Source organism: Miniopterus schreibersii, assembly GCF_964146895.1.
Source record: "Miniopterus schreibersii genome assembly, chromosome: 7".
NCBI classification, from domain to species: domain Eukaryota; kingdom Metazoa; phylum Chordata; class Mammalia; order Chiroptera; family Miniopteridae; genus Miniopterus; species Miniopterus schreibersii.
Window position 1 is genome coordinate 80,133,899 of NC_138108.1, and position 20,587 is coordinate 80,154,485.

The 20,587-nt window shown below is 45.9% G+C and overlaps 1 protein-coding gene across 3 annotated transcripts in view; it reads right to left on the minus strand.

Annotated features, from left to right (window-relative positions):
- Positions 1–20,587, minus strand: part of CNTNAP5 (contactin associated protein family member 5) — a gene marked incomplete at its 5' end in the record, with an annotated part of 726,412 nt that overhangs the window by 312,003 nt on the left and 393,822 nt on the right. For all 3 annotated transcript variants that reach the window (XM_081142435.1, XM_081142434.1, XM_081142436.1), the window contains 2 exons: positions 9,898–10,069; positions 12,845–12,994. In XM_081142435.1, the coding sequence (XP_080998561.1) occupies positions 9,898–10,069; positions 12,845–12,994 (322 nt within the window). The remainder of the gene's footprint in view (positions 1–9,897; positions 10,070–12,844; positions 12,995–20,587) is intronic.

Here is a 20,587-nt window from a genome sequence, read left to right on the forward strand (position 1 = left end):
GGATGCCCTGTGTTTTCCATGAGTCAAAGGTATCTTGGTATCCTTCCTTATGCACAGGCAGAGAAGTACTGTTTCACAGCGGTGAGGAGTGAGGCTGGTGACAGAATACCTACACACTTATTTAAGGTCACTTACTTAGACCAAATCCAGGTTGCAACCTCCTCCAAAGATCCTATCCCTACTGACATTTGAAGAGGTAGGAAGCAGGTGGTGGGGGGCAGACAAATAAATCAGAACTTTTTCTGGGCAATTCCAGATGGAAGGTCCTTACGAATTCCACTCAGAATCTCCCTCATCAAGATAGTCCTTCCAAGCTAATTCCCAGACTCCTCTGTTCCCTAATCAGCCCAAAGAAATAATAAAGGTGAATCTCTTGGAGGAGCCTTTAGGTCTCTCTGAGTCTCTCTCAGTGGACTTGTCACAAGGTTGTGACAATGAGCTGCATGGATGACAACCCTTCTGGCATCTGTGCCATTCCACGGACTGTAGCCCATATCCCTTCTCTTCCCTGTTAATAAAACCTGCTTTATGATTTGAACACAAGATGAAGGCACATAGTTTTCTGCTTCAATCTTGCTGAACCATGTAGGATGTCTCGGAACGTCAAAGTTAGAGATAGCACAGTGCAAAGACAGGCATAATATCTTCAACCAGACTCTACGGCTGTGCCCAAGCTCAGCTACATACTCACTGTGTGACCTTGGGCAGGTTACTTAGGGCCTCTGTGCTTTAATCATCTCATTCTGCAAAATGGAGTTAATAGCATTCCCTACTTCACACAGTTGCTGTGAGCATATATCTCACACACACATACACACACACAATGGTGTGGTACACAGTAAGCAGTAGTTAAGGGTTGGCTATCAATATGGTGTGTTCTTCAGATTTTAAACTGCTGTGTGATGCCAAATTCACTGCAGCCTCAGCTTTAAGTTTTCTTTTACCCTCTGCTGGGAATGTAGGCTTTTCTGCTCAGGCCACAGATGTACAGTACCCCGCTTTCTCAGTTCCAGCCCCATGCTCTACCCACCTGGAAGACCCTGCTTGACCTCCCTAACTCAGTCCAGCCTTCCAGTTCCTCTTCAATTCACTTCCTCAGTGACACACCCTACCTGTTTGGCTACCAAAGCCACCTCTCCCCTCTCTCTGGCCTTTAGTCAAGAGGTCATCCTCATTTATGTGAATAGAAAAATCTGCAAATTCTGGACATATCTGACACCACCAAATACTAACTATGCACCCTTAGGAGCTTCCTGAGCTTCCATGAACATCACTGGTCTTATCTGCAAAATAATAATAATGGAGCAAAGCATGGCTTTCAAGTTGAGTGTCCTTCAGAACCACCCGGGAACTTGTTAAAACTCAGATGGCTCTGTCTGCAAGTTCAGACCCCGGAGGTACAGAATGGGCCTGAGACCATCATTTCTAACAAGTTGCCAGGTGATGCTGGGCTGATGGGCTGAGAGTCAGGCTCTGAGAACCATGTTGAGGATCTTGCAGGACTATGGAGAGAATTAAATAAAATAATATTGAGAGATTGTTTGCTCAGTAACTGTTATATAAAATATAACCTTTCCTTTCCTGCATGAAGTAGACTAAAAATAATAAATATAACAGCAGAAGCGCTTCAGTTTTGATTCTGGCACTGTCCCATGAGTTCAGAGAACACCACATTGCAGCGTTTCTCACTCTAGAGCTGGAAGCTCAGATTGTGTGGGCATCGCCCCTACAATAACTTTGCTGGCACCCAATGTAATGGTTTTCAATTTCAGGGAATAACTAAAACATATGCACTGCCCTGAAATGTAATCTCTTTATATAAAGTACTGTTTTTAACGAACTCCCACACACAGGGTGAGATTTTAGCATGAGTCTGCTTATGTGAGGTCCTACTGTAGAATGTTTTCTCCCTCAGTGTTCACAGCACCCTGAGTCCAAACCAAGAAGGTCAGAATCTTGACCAGAGATATGAGCCAGTGCTTTTCTCAAGGGAATGAGTGTTGCAGGAAACGGGAGTGATTATGGAGTGAAATGCTACATACCATAGCTTATTGGCTGCAGGGAATCTAATGCAGGCGTTCACGTCATTCACTCAACTGGGACAAGTGAATTGTTTAATTTTAGAAAGGATTAGAGCAAAAAGTTCGGCGCAGAATGCAGCGGCTAACGTCCCTGAGCAGGGCCCCTGCTCCCCGCCTGGCCTTGGACACTGCCCGGCTTCCCTTTCCTTCCAGGCAAAACCAGACCTGGTGACCTCCCAAGACCTTCCCAGTGTCACTCCTCTGATGAAGGACAAATAAATGAGACAGGTGGTCACAGCAACCCATTGCTGGTGCCAGAAAACCAGAGGGAGTGGGCCTCTCTGGATCTTTATGAAGGTTTGGAGCACTACTGCAAGTAGAGCCACTGGAATTATGACGGCACCGCCCTCCACACAGAGTCCGGGCCTGTCTAGAAGGAAAGCTCAGGCTGGACTTCCAGTGGGGCCGGCAAGTCAAGTGCCCTCAAAATAACAAAAGGACTAGTTACAGGTGGACAACAAGATGGCGGCGCAGGCAACTACAGTCCCCGCCGCCTCCCGCAACCACGTCAAAACACAGAACCACCGTCACTCAGAGCCTCCTGAGATCTGGCTGCACAGAAGCCCCACAGCCAGGGCGCTGAGGGAGCATCGCGAGGGGTCCGAGCCCCACAGCAGCCCCCAGCCCAGGGCTCCAGGGCCAGGAAGAGACTTCCCCACAACTCCAGGCTGTGAAACCTGCGGGGACTGTCCCTGAGGGTCGCGGAGGCTGCGGGAGCCCCAGCAGCTCCTCTAAAGGGCCCGGCGCGGACTCACTCGGACGCTCCCTCTGAGCCCAGCGCCGGGCAGCAGCCTGAAAGGACCCGGGACACTCGGGGGGAACTAACCTGCCTGAGATCCGGGCGAGAGGCGGAGGGCGGCTTCCTCCCGGGCAGAAGGGCTGGCGGAGGCCATGGCTCCTGTGGCGAGTCCTCCCCGCACAGCCGGCAGGCAGGCGCCATAGTTGAATTGCCAGCACCAGCACCTGACTCACCTTTGGCCCCGCCCCGTGATTCCCGGAGGCCCCGCCCTCCCCACCTGCAGCTCATCCGGGCCATTTCCAGGGGCTTTTCTGTGCAAGTGGCCTCTCGAGCCCCATGCTTAGGACTTTCCTAAAATCTCTCAAACAAGCAGCAGCAGGTCCCATACAGCTTGGTAAGTGGCCCAGGCCTGGCATTAGCTGCAGCTGCATTGGCTCATAGCTTGGCCTCTCCTGGGCACCTCCAAACCCAGCACAAGTAGCAGCCAACTACGGTTTGCGTGTAGCTCATGCTGGGTGGCCCTGGGCAAGGCACTGATCCAGGCTGACTTTATACCTCCCGGGAGGGCCCAAAGACAGTGCACTTGGTGCTCAGACTCGACCACGCTGGATTACAACCCTACCACATCCACGAGTGACACACTCAAGGGGAGCACTTGGTGAACACCAAAGCCCCATTGAAGTAAGTCCTGCCCCATAGGAGTGTCTCCAGCACAGCAACTCTCTGGCTGTAGTTGCAGCTGCTCCTCACAACTGATTGAGCGGGAGGTCAATTCCTCCCAATGATGCCAACAGCAACCAAGGCTCAGCTACAACAGGACAGTGCACACAGCCCACACAGGGGAGCACCTAGAAGGCCCAGCTCAGGTGACTGGGGAGGCTGAGCAACTGGACCCTACAGGACACCTACTACACAAAGCCACTCTACAAATTCCAGGAGACACAGCAGCTCTACCTAATACATAGAAACAAACACCTGGAAGCAGCCGAAATGTGGAGGCAAAGAAACATGTCACAAAGGAAAGAACAGAAGAAATCTCTAGAAAAGGAACTACATGAAATGGAGCAAAGCAAGCTAACAGATACAGAGTTCAGAATAATGGTTATAAGGATGCTCAAGGATATTAGTAAGAGTATGACAAAAATAATTGAGAAAATCAATGACATAATAAAGTACCAATCAGAAACGAAGGCTCAGCGGTTGAGCATTGGCCTAGGATCCAGGAGGTTGAGGTTGGATTCCCATCAGGGCACATGCCCAGGTTTGGGGCTTAATCCCCAGTGGGGGTATGCAGGAGGAAGCCTATCAATGATTCTCTCATCATTGACGTTTCTGTCTCTCTCTCTACCTCTTCCTTTCTCTCTCTGAAATCAATAGATGTATTTATAAAAAAAAAAAAAAAGAAAAGAAAAGAAAAGAAAAGAAAAGAAAAGAAAAGAAAAGAAAAGAAAAGAAAAGAAAAGAAAAGAAAAGAAAAGAAAAGAAAAGAAAAGAAAAGAAAAAGCTAAAGGAGTTCATCACCACCAAACCAGTACTACATGAAATGTTGAAGGGCCTTCTTTAAGGAGAAGCTAATAAACAAAATAATCTGACAAACAAAATAGACCCAGAGGTATTGAGGCAGGCAACAGACTGTAGTATCTCAGAGGAAAAAGGGAACGGGGGTGGCAAGAGGGAAGAGATTAACCAAAGAAGTTATATGCATATAAGCATAACCCATGGACACAGACAATAATGGGCTGAAGGCCTTGGGAGAGGGTCAATGGGGGGGGGGGGGGGGGATGGGATACCTGTAATACTCAACAATAAAGATAAATTAAAAAAAAAAAAAAGATGACTCACGTTTGCTGGCAGCTGCAGCTATTCTAAGACCACATTCCCTTCCAACCAAAATATCCCTTTACTCAGGCACCTCTGAGGATCTTTGTTATTTATATTCATGAAAACTTGCTTTGTTGTGGGCAGCAAGGGAGGATATCAGTGACAAAGACCAGGGAGATGAATTCAGGAAAGAGGTGGAATTCAGTTGACTCCCCAGTGTCCCTTAGACTGAACTCAACATGTCTTGGGAAAGGGGCATTGAGACAGAGCTGCTGGGACTTCTCAGAGACCTGTGAGACCCTGATCAGGAAGAGAACTGCTTGGGGGCTCAGCTGGAGGCAAAACCATCCCCCTATACCTGTATCCCTTTTGTAGAGAATCCATGTAATCCCAGGACCTCCAGAATTAGAAGCTTTGGGGCAGTGGTTCTTAAAATCTAGTCCCAAGACCAGCACAACAGCACCAGCAGCATCCTGAAACCTTGATATAAATGCAGATTTTCTTGGACCTCACAGTAATATCAGGAACTCTAGGGGTGGTACCAAGGAACTGGAATTTTAACAAGCCTTTCTAGTGATTCTCATGCAGATATGTTGGAATTCACCTACAACATTTAAGGAGGCATCCACTCCCAGGTTCATTCATATAAATTCAGTCTGCACATGCATGAATATGGACAGAGGGACCACCTTAAATTGTGTGCCCTAGAATATCACATGCTGGCTTCACCCTATCTATCCTGGGCACCAGAGTTTTAGGAGAATCTAATGATCACAGCCAGCCTGGGCACCAAACTGATGGGCACTTTCCTGATGGGTGGTGATTGGTCTTCCAGAGGTGCAGCTCCTCTGGCCAAGTGGAAATCAAAGTCCAAGGGAGTCACAGCAGACAGATTGGAGAGCACATGTGAGGTATATCTATAGGAATCCACCCCAGAAACTACTGGGGATATTTTGGCCAGGATGGGTGTTGGAGAACCTTCAGAGGGAGACCCGGGCTTCACCTCTCCCCATGGAAAGTAGATCTTGCAAACATTTGCTCATGGGAATTGACATGGCAACATTCACTGTGTGTCTGCTTATTAGACATGCCACCTAGCCCCTGATTCTTACATGCTCATGCTCAGTGCAAATGTAAGCTTTATGATCTTGGTTTTGTAAAAGAAAACATAGCTTAAATGGTTAAAGAATAAGTGTCATATCTCAAGCTGATGAGTAGTGGACTGAGAATTCAACAGGCTTATGACCTCTCAAATTTGTTGCCAGCCACACCGGGATTCCTCAGCTGTGACTTCCACTTCCTCTCATGTCAGACAGCTAGCTCATCAGCATCTCTTTATGCCTTCACAGCTGGGATCCTATCTCCTCCTCAAATTCTTAGACAGCATTTGGTGATTTGGTGCTTCTGCCCTGGACTTTGAACCCTGCAGGACTGGACATGGCTCCTGGAGTTGACTGGTCGCACCTGGCAAGTAAAGTCCTAGCAAAAGGTACTCTTGACCTGAGCCACTGGGACTGAGCCACCCTTACTTTTTTCAGACCCTGCCTGACATCACACATCACTTTGAATGTTCTTTCTTAAAAATGGAATCTCATTAGAGGCACCTCAGGTTTACAATGAACTGAATATATTGCATACCCCTAAAAACATTTCTGGGTTGGGCACACATGAGCTTACACATTTAGAACCACAGACACACAATGACTAAATTGCCAAGTTGGTGCCTTTTGAGTAGATGATACAAGAGAGAAGTCACTGGCATTGTTTGGCTCTGAACTTCAACTTCAGTCTTGACAATGAAAACGTCCACATATGTCTCCAGGTCTTAGTTTACTCCCTTTAAAACCTGGGAATATTAATGCCCTGTATTGCCATGGCTTTTACACCTCTCATCATACTTTATCCTACTCCAGGGCAAACATTAGAACTGCTTCACTCATTCACTCAGTGCCTATCTGTAAGGCTGAATAACTGAGGGTGTGGTAAAGAGTGTGGAGGAATAAAGCATGTATCAAGGGTGACTTGGCCGTTTTATAGTTTAGACTATTATGTCTTGTCAATCTCAAGTCCAAGGGGGAGCAAGAGATGAGTAGCTCCTGGAGGACAGGGGCTTGGGCTGTGGAGAACATGAGACTGGAGATCCTGGTTGCAGAGGAGGGAGAGTGGCTCTCATTGCATCCCAGAGGTTTAGAAAGACTAGTACAAGTGCATGTTGGGAGTGCTCCACTCTAGCCCCAATCGCAGTTCCTCCAGGGGCACCCTGTCCCCTTTCTCCAACCTGTCCTTGGACTGTCAGACACCTGGCAGTTTTGCAGTTTTCCTAAAGCAAGCACTTTCCTGGCTACAGGAACTGTGGCCAGGTCAGTTATGCCAAGCCCCTTCTTCCCTGAGGCTGGAAGATTTGGAATTTGCCAATCTTTAAGATGCAAATTGTTAGTTTAAGTCCTTGGTCCCTGGGAAGAGACCCTCCCAGCTTTTACTCAAAGCATTGTCCCAAGGATGGTTTGTGAACTTGCACAGGCTGGATAGTGGAACTACGCAAGATTGCACCATCTCAAAGGAAACATGCTTAAAGGACCCCCACCAGACAACGCACTTAAGGTTTCAAAACCTGTGTGCCTCCTCTCTGAATGCTACCTGGTTTCCCACAGTGACTAGCACCTGGAGCCTTTACCTGGGTAAGAGGGCAGCATGGAAGGGCTGGCAGGTCTGGATTCCTCTGCACAGCTGGGCCAGATTACTCTGAGGGAGCAGAGGGAGCCCTGGGGCAGGACAGCCACTGTGAGGCCAGGAAGGAGGCCTGGGTCTCCATACATACCCATGAGTAAGGGGCAGAGAGGAGACTGGTGTGGGAGGGAAGAGATGCTTAAGTCAGATCAAAGGCTGCCCCCCCACGAACTTTTCAGATAGGAACACAGGTGAGAAAAAACACAGTAGGCTCTTCTCCACCCCCTCTCTCCCACCACACCTGACCCCTTCCTCAAGTGGCAAGCTCCTTGAAGTCTAAGGCTGAACTTGCCCTTAAGTCAGGTTTACATTAATTAACACATTGAAAGTAAAACACAACACTCAGAAGCCACCTGCTTTTGTAACCTCTGCCCTTTTCCAACAAATGTTCAATGTAAGTTCGAGATAATTAATTAAGCACAGCCTTTTAACCATGGCTTTTTCTTCTGTTAGAGACCCTGTCTGGTAAATGAAGAAAAACATACCATTTACCCACAAAACTCAGCACAATCCCTTACTATTATACAATTAACCAAAACACAATTGTACGTAATACAATTACACAGACTACAATTACACAAAAGTAATGATGCAGGGTGGATGGCGATGACTTTCATGTCAGTGGAAGCGAGGGCTTCCTTGATTGGAAATGAAAGTGTGGTAGGAGAGCCCTGTTGAAAAATGTTTCCTCTATTGATCTACGCTTTGCAAAGGCTGCCCTGGCTGATGGAGTCGGATGCTTCACCCTCATCATCAATAACGACTAGAGGGGCAGAAACCACTCTGTATTATCTTTTATTCTCAGGGCTCTAAACTAGGAAATTCTAGTGAGGCACACATTTTATTACCCAGATGTCCAGCTGGTCAAATAGAAAAAAGATAAGTAGAAGAGCCAGGAAGTCTGTGCGATTTGATGACCATCTTGTGTGTTGTGGTTTTAACAGAGAAACATGCTCATAAAGATCCGCAAAATCTGAGCATCAGAGGAGACTGTGGTCTGCACAGCTGATTCTGGGCTGCTCACTAGAGGGACCTATGACTCTTATTGCTCCCCTGGACGGGGGCAGCTACCTCAAGCTCTGGGATGGCTCTCCTTCAATCCAGCTTCCTTACTCTTTCCTGAGTATTCTTTCAATAGGCAGATCTGACTGCCTTCCTTTCTGATTTTTGTCTAGAACATGAAAACAAATCCCACAGGCACTCAAAATTCCTTCATGTTAATACTGACCCATATCTCTAAGCACAGTCTTACCATGTGCTCCACAACAGTGCCATTCCATCCTCATGGAGCTGTATTTGTTTTATCTAAGACACCATTACTTGTAAGACATTCCACGATGGTATATGCCAATAAGATGAGTAAATGTTGCCAATTAAGCCATTACCATCGACTCTAAAATATACCCAAATATTACAGATTTTAAAATGAAAGATGTGTCTTTGAACTGATGAACTGCTTGCAAGCATGACCCTTCCTATTTCTATGCCATTTCACATGCTGCATCCTGTCAACTCATCCTACACACGCCCCCTTTGCAGGCCTCTCTGTCCTGTAGGATTCAGCTCAGCACCGCTTCCTGAAAACCTCCCTGACACAGTGCTCCCTGGGCCAGGCTAAGCTGCTGCTGCCACGTGTCCTACAAGTAAGGGTGCACTTCTTGGTCATTACTGCGCTTTACTGTAATGGCTAATTTATTCCCTGATGAAAACTGAGTAAAGACTCTATTTCACCAACACAGGCTTGCACCTAATCCTTGTCATTCAACCATTTAATAGATGGTATTTTAACCAGGTGAGGAGAGTGGGCGATATGGAGGAGGCAAGCACTAGAGAAGAAACATGGGGGACATGAAAAACTTGCTGAAAATTCAGAACCATTGTTTTTAGCCTTCTGCAGTGTGTCTCTGAATCTAGAAACTTCCCATATAAGAGGAGACAGATCCAGATCCAGGAAAAACAGAGAAACTGAGCTTTTCCCAGATTTAAGGGTTGCAGAGTGAATGAACTGATTCTCCCTGTCCAGGGTCTGGTCTCTTCTGGGCCAAAGAAGAAATGGCTCAGGGGTAAGCCAGGCAGGCAGGGGCGCCTGTGTACAGCAGGACCCCGCCCAGACCTCTGCTCCAGGGCTCCCAGAAGGCCTGCGGCTCATTGCGCCAGGGAGGACACCCACTGCACTGAAGAATGAAACGGTTTAGGGGAAAATGATTCCTCCCTCCTTTCCCCTTTACTCTTAACTTCAAAGTAATCAAATGGTGTTTATGCACAAAACTTTAATCCTTTCACAAATTTGTAGTTTGATTTAATTTGCATATCCCATTTACTGCAAGTCAACATGAAGAGAGACTCAACTAATTTAAACCATTTTTCTCTGGGTCTGAAATCCTTTCAGAAATATTTTCCATTAGGCAACTCAATTATGTCTAATGTAGCTAATGTCAGTGGATTAGAATTTTGCTTAAAGAAACACATATTTAGAACAGTGAGAATGGGAAGAGAGGGTGGGAGGATGGGGGAGGAGACAATAATTACCTGTCTTTGATGCTACACAGATCAATGTGTAAATCACTAAAATTCCCCAGGGAACCTTGCTGAACTGAAATGAGGTCCTTGGGCTGGTTATCAATAAAGATGAGCCTCATGCAGCCTTGGAAAGCCTTAATAGGATTTAAGCGCCGGGGAGCGGTGAGATGGTCAGGGCACCCTGTGGGACAGAAAGAAATGCAGAAGAGAGCTGAAATGATCAGTCATTGCTTAGGCGACCTATTGACACAAGACCTTGAGGTCTAATTATTGTGATGCTTTCTCATTCACAGCAGTGCACACAGTTTAGTTGTAAATCCTGGCATTTTCAGAGAGGGGACAGAATTGGTTCAAAAGAGAGCACCCACAGTCAGTGGACAGAACAAAACCAACTGTGTTGAAGGGAACACTGGTGCCACAGTGTGTGCTGTGTTCCTCACGCTTTCTCCTGGTGAGCTGCTTGGCATTCCTCTGCCTGGTACACATCACGCATCCCAACAACACAACACATCGTCACTACTTGGGGATGTCCATTCTGTTCTGAAACACACTTCTAAATGCACAATTCAGTCCTGAATTAGCTTTCAAAGGAAATTATGTGTTGGGTAAGGATGGTGGCAGAGTAATTATCTGGCTAATTGTCAGCATCAACAGGCTTAGTTCCTGAGAAAGGTACATGTAGAAAAGTAACTGGAGTTTTGAAGTGCTGTGCAAACCAAATCCAGACACTGCAGATGCTAAGGGTTTAAACACCCAGTTGTCAGGCTGTAATAGCAGGTGCGAAAGGTTAACACCATACCTCTTTAAAAGGGTGTCCTTTCAAAAACAATGCATCATCCAGCTTTAGCACAGCTGCAACATGGGCATATGTACTCCTCAGTAAGACAGGTAGAAAGCAAATAGGTATTTCAGTGCTTGAGCTCTTTATAAACTCCATCCTAATTGTTTTAATAGGTTCCTACCATATGGAAATGCAAGCTTGAAAACAGGGCAATAACCCATAAATAACGGGGAATTATTTCAGCCATCTCTAATAGACAGTCACTGCTGGGCTGCAGCTGGCAGCTGGCTAACAGCTCACAAGCACACACACCATAAAATGAAGAGAAATGTTACGACTTCTAATTGAAGCTGTAGAGAGAATTTATGTAAGTTGACTATTATTACTCAAACTCATTTTTCACCTTCTTTAAGCTTACAGTCTACGTGTGGGGCATTTCTTTAAGTGCTGCTCAAATCACAGATACATCTTCTCCAGAATTCTGAGCCCAGTGCCCTTAAGAACCACCTCAAAGGGCTTGTCTTCAATGGGGGAGGGGCCTTTTTACTTTGAGGCATTCAGGTGCTCACATAGCATAATCATTGCTCATTACTTTCCATAGAAATAAATACAAGTTTGCTTTGCACTTCTTTTAGAAGCAAGCATGTGGTGCAAAATTACTAGTCTCTGGGATATATGTTTGGGGCCCCAAGACCCTGCTTCCACAGCTTTGGTGCTACATGGGTTGGCATCCCTTTGCTGTCACTGGTGGGCTGTGGAGAACACAGGCCTGGGGGTGAATCCTGGTTCTACTGCTCACACAAATTATTTCATTTAAGCAAACACCACTCTTACCTTCTGTGAAATGGGGCAAAGTTCTTGCATGAATTAACTGAACTAAGGCATCTGCAGAGAACGTAAGTATTCTCTTAAGGGATGTGCTGCATGCACACGTGGAGGAGAGGTAGAGTGTAGGACAGAGCACTTCCGAGGCCCTCAGCTCAAACCGCTGATGGCCGATGCCTGCACACTGCTTCCCTCCCACCCCAACGTGCCTACTGTCTCTGTGCAACGTTCCTCTTGTATGTCAAAGCTAACCCACATGCCACTGGTCTGAAAGAAATGATTTGTAAATGCTATTAGAGACTGCACTTTATGGTTTTACACACAATTTCTCTTCAGTTTCCCAATGGAGAAAGGATTGGAGGCTACAGGTCAGCCTCAGTCAATGCCTGTATTTACCAGGGTTGAAGCCAGTCTGTCCTTTCCTTGCCAGTCAGGGAGCCCTGTGCTATGCATATAAACCTGGACACGGGGAACTGTCCCACAATTCTGCTTTATCTCCCCATGGCCCAGATACTGGAGTTCAGGGGCCATAAGTGTCTTGCTCGTGGTCAGACACATATTAATTACTCTTTAGAGACTGTTTCTAAAATATAAACACATGATCAGGAAATTAAGTATTATTTTTCTTAATGAAGAAAATTCTTTGAAAAAAACTAAAGAAAAAAATATATATATGCATCTATGAAAATGCAGTAGGTGCCTAATTATATGTTTTCTGTCTCTACCAGTTTGCCCTGTGTTTTCGTCATAGGAAACGCTCCCAGGATTCAGCAGCATTGGAGAGGGTGGGTCTCAGGCTGCTCCATGGGGAGCTGCACATTCATGGGCCTTCAGGTCTTCCCCGTTTTTAGTTGCCCCACTCGTGGGCATGGCCACCAGGGATGTGGGGACTGACATAGCCAAGTGCGGGAGGAGTGGCCTAGGTGGGTGAACATGCAGGCTACTCCTTCCCACCTGAATATTTCCTCTTTCAGGCACTGCTGAGCCTTGGTACTTTCTCCAAGCTTTCAGCTGAGTTTCCCCTTTTGAAAGTGATCACAGAGCTTGCACGGCTATAAAAATCTCCTTTGGATGTGTTATGTAACAGCAGCTCTTATAGCTAGAGTTCTTTTTTCCTCAGCATTGACCTAGATAAATTATATCTGCACAGCTGTGAGAGAGTTTGCTTCCCATCATTTTGGGTTTGGGGGTGGGTGCTGGTGCCACTGTGTGTGTTTGGGGAGGAGGTGCCTGTGTGTATGTGTTGGAATAATGTTCTAATTGACAAAGAAAGAATTATCATAGTAAAATAATTGCTCACTGCATTCTCCCTCCCTCCTTTATGTTCAACCTCAAGGCTGAGTAATTTACCTCCAAAGTAGTAGCTTTTTCCAGAATAAATCTGTATCCAGGTGTCGTCCTGAGCGGGGGAGGCTGCATCGTTATCCAGGGTGAGACTGATGCGGCTGCGTCTGGCATTGATGCTGACTGAGTGCCACAGGCCATCATTCAGGCCGCTGCCTGCAAGAGAAGCAGGAAGAGTGGCGCTGATGAAGGACCAGGAGCTGGAAGGGCGGGGCTCCCGCTCCTCCCGCTGTGCTACCGGCGCCTCCCCAGAGGGGTCCCCACTCAGCATTTGGCTCACGCCAAACCCTCAGCTGCTTCACGAGTGATTTTTCTTTCTCCTTTTACCACTTAATTCTATTATTTTAGGTGGCTGAACTTCAGCTGCTTGCTTTACCAACAAAAGGGGAAACACAGATTTGTATGTAGACAACAACCAAAGGCACTAGCACATTAATTGATCCCTTGAGAGCAAAATGCTGAAAAGAAAAGACTCTCAGAATGTTCCTGGTGGTTTTATCTTTGGGTGGTCAGATTATAGACAATTTTTGTTTTCTTATGTTTTTCTACTAGTAGCTTATATCTATTTCAGTAAAAATAAAGTATTTTTCTAGGCAGAAGTAGAAGAGGAAAGCTAGAGTTCGATGGTGTGCCAGGCAGAGGCCATGACCTGTTGGAGAGAGGGGCAGACAAGCCAGTTCCCATCTCCCCTGACTTCTGATGTGACACTGGCTAAGTCACCTGCCTTCCCTGAGCTTTGGTTTTATCACCTGCAAAGTCATACTCTGTGTCAATGATAAGGGGACCAGATGCGATCGGCCAGCCAGTGCCTCAGGCAGTTGGTGGCATAGGTGTGTTTATTAAAAGTTCATTTGTTCCGTGATCTCTCAGCCCAGATATATTTGGTGCCCACTGCATGGCTGGCCAACCTGACTGAGGAGACTGTGTTGGAAACTGGTCATGAGGGTGTCAATTATTTCCTCTGAAAGTTTGTCCTCTGTGAAGGCTCTCAGGTGCAAAGGGCTTGCTGAAGAAAACAGTCCCATAAGCAGTCCAGTAGCAAAGGTCTGTCTATGACAAGAGCAGAGAGCCACACATTTCTACACTCAGACATATTCTGCCCTGCTATGTGCTAAGTTGCCTTCCTTCACTCTGTCTCAGTTTCCTCTCCTACACAATGAGGACAATGGTTACACTTACAGGCTGTTGTGAGAATTATACCAGTTCACAGAGCAGCATGCAGAACAGTGTTTATAACATCCTAAGAATACAGTGTTTGTTAAGCCAAATGGACAAAACAGCAACTACAGGACGGTCCCTGTACTGGCGAGTGTGGACATTGACATCACATGGTCTCCATCCTGCGGAAGGCCACAGTTAAGTGAGGAGACACATGCAAGGTGGATAACAGCCCTCTCCTTTGAGTCTGTCAGGCAAGGAGCATAGGCAGGGAAGCTGGCAAACAGCAACACTTGCAATTCTGGGGGCACAGTTAATGTGGGGCAGAGAAGAGAGAAGGGAGACCTAACCAACCCCATGTGAGGATCCTCGGAGGCATCATGAAAGAGGGGGTAAGAGTTTAGGAAAGCTTTGAAAAATAAGCTAGAGTTCCAGGAGAGAGAGCCTGTACGAAGACTTGGAGGCTTGGAGTGAGGATCAGGGCAGAACAGTCAGAAGGCAGGTGGGAGGATCCACTCACCCAGGGCCTCGCACATCGGGCTAAGGACCCGGTCTCAACAAAGTCCTTTGACGCGTGATTCTGGAAGGTGCTTTACCCAGGACAATTCTATCAGAATCTCTGAGGATGGAGCCTAGGTATTTGCATTTTCAAAAAGCTCCCCCTACCTGCCAGGTGATTCTAATGGGCAGCCAGGAATGACAATCACTGCTTTAGGTAGTGGGAGTCCATGAGGGGTCTTTAACATGGGAGTGACCTGGCTGGAGGTGCACATTCAAAAACTCTGGCTGCAGATGATAAGAGCTGAGAGGAGGTAAGGCTGGGGGCAGGACTGGCGGGACCTGTTGCTTACAGAGCCACAGGGGCAGAATGATGAGGTCTCAGCCAGAGCAGCAACAGTGCACATGGACAGGAAGGGGTGGATTAGGAGCAATTCCTGGAGGTAGAAGAGATGAGACTTGGTAGAGCCTCCTGGAGCATCCCTGAGAAACCAGCTGGGGATGATGCATTCAAAATGAGAGCAGAGGTCTGCAGGGCTCCTCAGAGCACCTACCAACTCACTTGTGCCCGAGCCCTCCGATCTCTGTGGAAGTAGCCCAGGGAGAGCACAGCACAAGGCTGCAGGCCCGGCTCCATGGCAATGGGCAGTGCACCCCATCTGCTCAGAACAGCCCAGATGGAGGGCCCCTCCTGAGTTTGCAGCCAGCTCCCTGGCAGTCTTTCCTGAAGCCCTGAACACCTGTGGGGTAAAGGGGAGAACCCAGAGGCTACTCATCCTGGCCACTCTACCGTCTCCCAAGGCCAGGGTTTGGACACTAACCACAGGGATTCCACTAATGAGGTAGAGGCTCTGTCAGGTGTTTCCTGGGGTTGAACATTTGAATTCCGTCAGGGGTATGGAGGACATAGCCAGCTGCAGGTCTTCACTTTTTAACTTCATTTGCATAGTACTTTAAATACATCTGCATAACACATGAGGCTGCATTTTCAGACAGTCTATAGACTGTTTGGGCTGGAGGTCAGGAAGGAGTTCAACAAATAGGGTGTAAATAGGCCCCAAGGGCCCAGCACCCTGCTGGCATCAGGTTCAGCAGGGAAGAAAGTACACACAGAGGCCACAGGAAGTGTCCGTCTAATTACAGATGCGTTCTCTAATTACCTTACAGATGGACCAGGCCGAAGGGCAGAGTCTGCTCAGTGAGCGGGCAGGGCCAGAGCAATACCTTGCCTTCCGATTCTGGCTCTTTCCCTTCCCACATCACTATCCAGTTCTGTTTTTTTTCTTATTTGTTTACTTTAAATATTTTTTTTTTTAATTTTTCAATTACAGATGACATACAATATTATATTAGTTTTGGGTATACAACCCAGTGATTAGACAGTTATATAACTTACCAAGTGATCATCTCTATAAAACTAATATCTATCTGACACCATACATTGTTATTACAACATTTTTGATTATAGTCCCTATGCTGCCCTTTACATCCCTGAGACTATTCTAAAACTAGCAATTTGTACTTCTTAATCCTGTCACTTTCTCACAGGTCCCCCCAGCCCCCCTCTTATCTGACAACTATCAAAGCGTTCTCTGTATCTATGAGTCTGTGTCTGCTCAGCTTGTTCATTTATTTCATTTGTATAGATTAAATTGTTGATAGATGTGTATTTATCATTTTATTATCCTTGTTTTCATTTTATCTTCCTCTTCTTAAAGAAGACCCTTGAACATTTTATGTAATACTGGTTTGGTGGTGATGAACTCCTTTAGCCTGTTCTTGCCTGGAAAGTTCTTTATATGTCTTTCAATTCTAAATGACAGCTTTGCTGGTTCTAGGTCCCTGCTTTTCATCACTCTGAATATTTCTTGTCAGTGCCTTCTGGCCCAAAATGTTTCTGTTGAAAAATCAGCTACAGTCTTATGGGAGCTCCCTTGTAGGTAACTAATTGCTTTTCTCTTGCTGCTTTTAAAATCCTCTCTTTATCTGTAATCTCTGGCATGTGTCTTGGTGTGGGCCTATTTGGGTTCACCTTTTTTGGGACTCTCTGCGCTTCCTGGGCTTGCGTGTCCAGTTCCTTCACCAGGTTAGGGAAGATTTTGTCATTATTGTTCAAATAGGTTTTCAATTTTATGCTCCCTCTCTTTTTCTGGCACCCTCTTGATATGAATGTTGGCACACTTGAAGGTTCCAGAAGCTCCTTAATGATCTTCATTTTTCTGGATTCTTTTCTTTGTTGCTGTTCTAACTGGGAGTTTTCTGCTTCCTTATCTTCTAAATATCTGGTTTGATCCTGTGCTTCACCTACTCCACTGTTGATACCTGTAATGTATTTTTCATTTCAGTTAATGTATTATTCATTTTTGACTGGTTCTTTTTTATGTGTTCTAGTTCCTTTTCTCATTACCTATGTCTTTGTTAACATTCTCACTAAATCCGTCCCTCTGTCCCCTAAGCTCACTGAGCATCCTTAATGCTAGTGTTTTGAACTCTGCATCCAGTAGATCGCTTGTCTCCATTCCGTTTAGTTCTCTTTGTAGAATTTTGTTCTGTTTTTTTTTTTTTTAATTTGGGACATTTTTCTTTGTCTCCTCATTTTGGAAGCCACACTGTGTTTGTTTCTATGTATTAAGTAGAGCTGCTACGTCTCCTGCAGTGGCCTTATGTAGTAGATGTTCTGCAGGGCCTGGCACCACAGCCTCCCTGATCACCCCAGCTGAGTGCTCCAGGTGCCCCCCCCACACAGTGAGTTGTGTATACTGTCCTGTTGTAGTTGAGCCTTGACTGATGTTGGCACATCAGTGAGAGGGATTTACCCCCAGGCTGAATGGCTGCAAGGACTGGCATTGAGCATTGTGGAATATCACCCCACTGAGCAGGACTTACTTCAGTGGAGCTACAGTGCCCATTGAGTGTGTCACTGTTGAGGTTGTTGGGTGGTGTTTCCATGTGGTCTGAAGCTATCCACCATGTACACTGGCTCTGGGGCCTCCAGGGAGGTACAGTCCAAGGTCAGCCACTGTCTGTGTTCTGCCTGAGGCCACCCAGAATGAGCTAAAGAGCAATTTGCAGATGGCTACTATTTGTGCTGGGTTTGGAGGTTCCCAGGAGAATCCAAGTTGCAAACCAGGGCCAGCTACCACTACTGCCAGCCCGGGGGCCACTTAGCAAGAGGCAAGATACACACCGAGGCTAGATGCTGCTTGTTTGAAAGATTTTTGGAAAATTCTCAAGCCTATTCATATGGTAAAGCCACTGGAAATAGCTTGGGTGAGCCCTTATGTCGGGTGGGTTGAGGCCTAGGGAGTCACCAGGGTAGGTGGCACAATGCTAGCCAGGTTTATGGAGACTCAGATACGGTGCCTGCAGGCTCTGTCAGGGGAAGGCTCAGAAAAAATTGGCCAGCACTCTGTCTAGGAGAAAGCTGTCCTGCCAGCTCTCAACCTGATGCAGTAAATTCAGTTCTTCCTTGTATGTCTCTGGTGCCTTTCAAGGTGCTTCCCCTGAGCTGGAGCTCAGATGGAGTGAGTCCTAGTAAGTCAGTGCTCAGGCCCTTTGAGAGGAACTGCCTGGGACCCCAGAAGCCTCTGTCTCACTCAGCCACAATCCCTGCTGGTTTTACAGCCAGAAGTTGTGGGGACTTCCCTTCCTGGCTCTGGAACCCTGGGCTGGGAGGCCTGGTGTGGGGCTGGGACCCCTCACTACTTGAGGGGTTAACCCCCTGCATCCGAGATATCCCTCATTTTTAGCCACCACAGCTGGGTATGGGCCCAGCCTGTTCCTAGATTCCGCCCCTCCTACCAGTCTCAAGGTGGCTTTTTCTTTATATCCTTAGTTATAGGACTTCTGTTCAGCTAGATTCCAGGTGGTTCTGAATGATGGTTGTTCTGTAGCTTAGTTGTAGTTTTGATATGGCTGGGGGACTCCCCCCCCCATCTTGATCAGAATTCCCTCGCCCTCCAGATTTATCTTTAGAATCCTCATTTAATGAGGGCTTGCTTTGCTGCTTTTTTTTCTTTTCTTTTTTTTATCTTTTTGGTGTGCTTTTCCATCTGATACGATCTCTTGCTCTGTGCTACATGGTGCATAGTCCCTGCAGGGGGAGCCTGTGGGAAATCTTAGCTCTTTAGAGGAGAATTATTAGAACAGTTCTTGATGCTGACCACACAAAGGGATCACATGGGCAGCTTCCGAAAAGAGAGGCCCCTGGTCCCATGGCAGGCTAATTGATGCAGGCTGCTGGGGTGGCCTCGGGCCTCAACACATTTCAAAGATCCCCAGAGATTCAATTGTGCTGCCACGGTTGAGAACTACTGTATTAGAGGTTTCAGGAGAGGAAGAAAAGAAGTTAGAAAAAAACAAAACTAGCTTAGAGGAGCTGACAGGGAACACGCTGCGTATTTCCTCTGAAACCCCACCTTTCCCTGGCACTCCTGTCCACTTTGTTCTGTTAATGCCCCCAAATAGCACCCCTGGAGGTTCTCAGGGTTTAGTTTGTGAGAACACTCTTTTGAAGGTACAGGTTTAAGTGCTATTTATTGTTCACAAATTAGGGAAAATCAATTCTATCAGATAGCTTTTCTCCCCAAACCTCTCTGAAATGAATAGCTCTGAAAAAATAGAAGTTTTTGAGGAGAACAGGGGCAAAGCCTCCAGGGGTAGAAGAGATGGGTAGTTGTGGAGCTAAGCACTTACATGACTTAGGAGTTGGGGCTTCAAAGGTAGGACTTGGGTTCTGGAAAGACTGCTGGATGGTGACAAACATAAAACTTCTAAGGGTTAAAGTGATGGTAAATATTCCTTGCCGTCTCCCAGATAGGCAAATAATAAAAACCAGTTATACTCCCAGTTAGTGGACAAATAGGAAAGCAGGCAACTTGTTACTTTGCTGGTGGTAGCATAAGTTTGTACATTATTTCTGGAAGGAATATACCAATAAGTGTCAAAGTCCCAAAAAATGTCATTCATCATTTCCCATGAATTTTATTCTGAAGAATTAATCCTAAAATAGTAACAGAGCCACAGCCAAGATTTATGGTGAAGAGAGTTGATGACACCATTATTTATAATAGCAAAATTTCACAGCTACCAATACTTTCAATAATAATAACACATTACTTAAATCAAATATTTAATACTATGGAATATAATGTAGTCATTAAAAATCATTGTCCAAGAATGCTAGTGATATCCTGGCTAAATAACATAGGTAGTATAAATCTCATTTTGTTAAAATTACTACAAAGAGAAATTCTGGAATGATACTGAATGAGAGAATCACAGATTATTGTTTTTCCTTATACAGATTACTGGAATTTTCAGTTTCTAAAAAGAAAATGTACAACTTTTATAATTATTATTTTTAAACTAGCTAACTGTTTAAGCTGAGATAAGAGTAAGAAATAAGTTTTCATTATTTTCCACTTCTTGCTCTCACTGTATAAAGCAGAAGCTCCCAGGCCCAGGATTCATCCCAGGCAATTTGTATAAAAGGTGCTTCCAGCCTAGATGAGTGGGCTGCTCTGCACCTACTCACGGAAAAACCAAGACCAAAAAAAAGACAGTTTCATTGTTGCAACTGCACTTGCAAATGACCTTTAGAAACACAGTCCAATGGTAAAAAAGAGCTAATAGTACACAGGACCAGTACTAAATACCTACAATGTGCCAAGCACTTTAAATACATAATTCCTAATTCTCCCAGTAGTCCTGGAGACCAAGTTTTATTGTCCTCATGTTGGAGAAGCTAAAGCAGAAAGTCCGAGAAGCTGCCCAGGGTCATATGTCTACTTGGAAGCTGAGTCAAAATTTAGAGGGGAGATATCAGGCCCCCAGGCTGAGCTCCTTCTCTGCACACTTCCAAAGTCAGCCCTGCCGCCCTGGGAATCACTTTGATGTGCAAATATCTCTGCAGAGTTCTGTCTTCTGTCCTTGAATTCATTTTTTCTTTCTCTCTCTCTCCCTTCCTCCCTCCCTCCCTTCTTATTTTTGGAACCGCTTTATGGAGATAAAATTCACACACCATACAATCCATTATTTTAGATGTGCAATGTAATGATTTTTAATATAGTCAGAGTTAGGAAACCATCACAA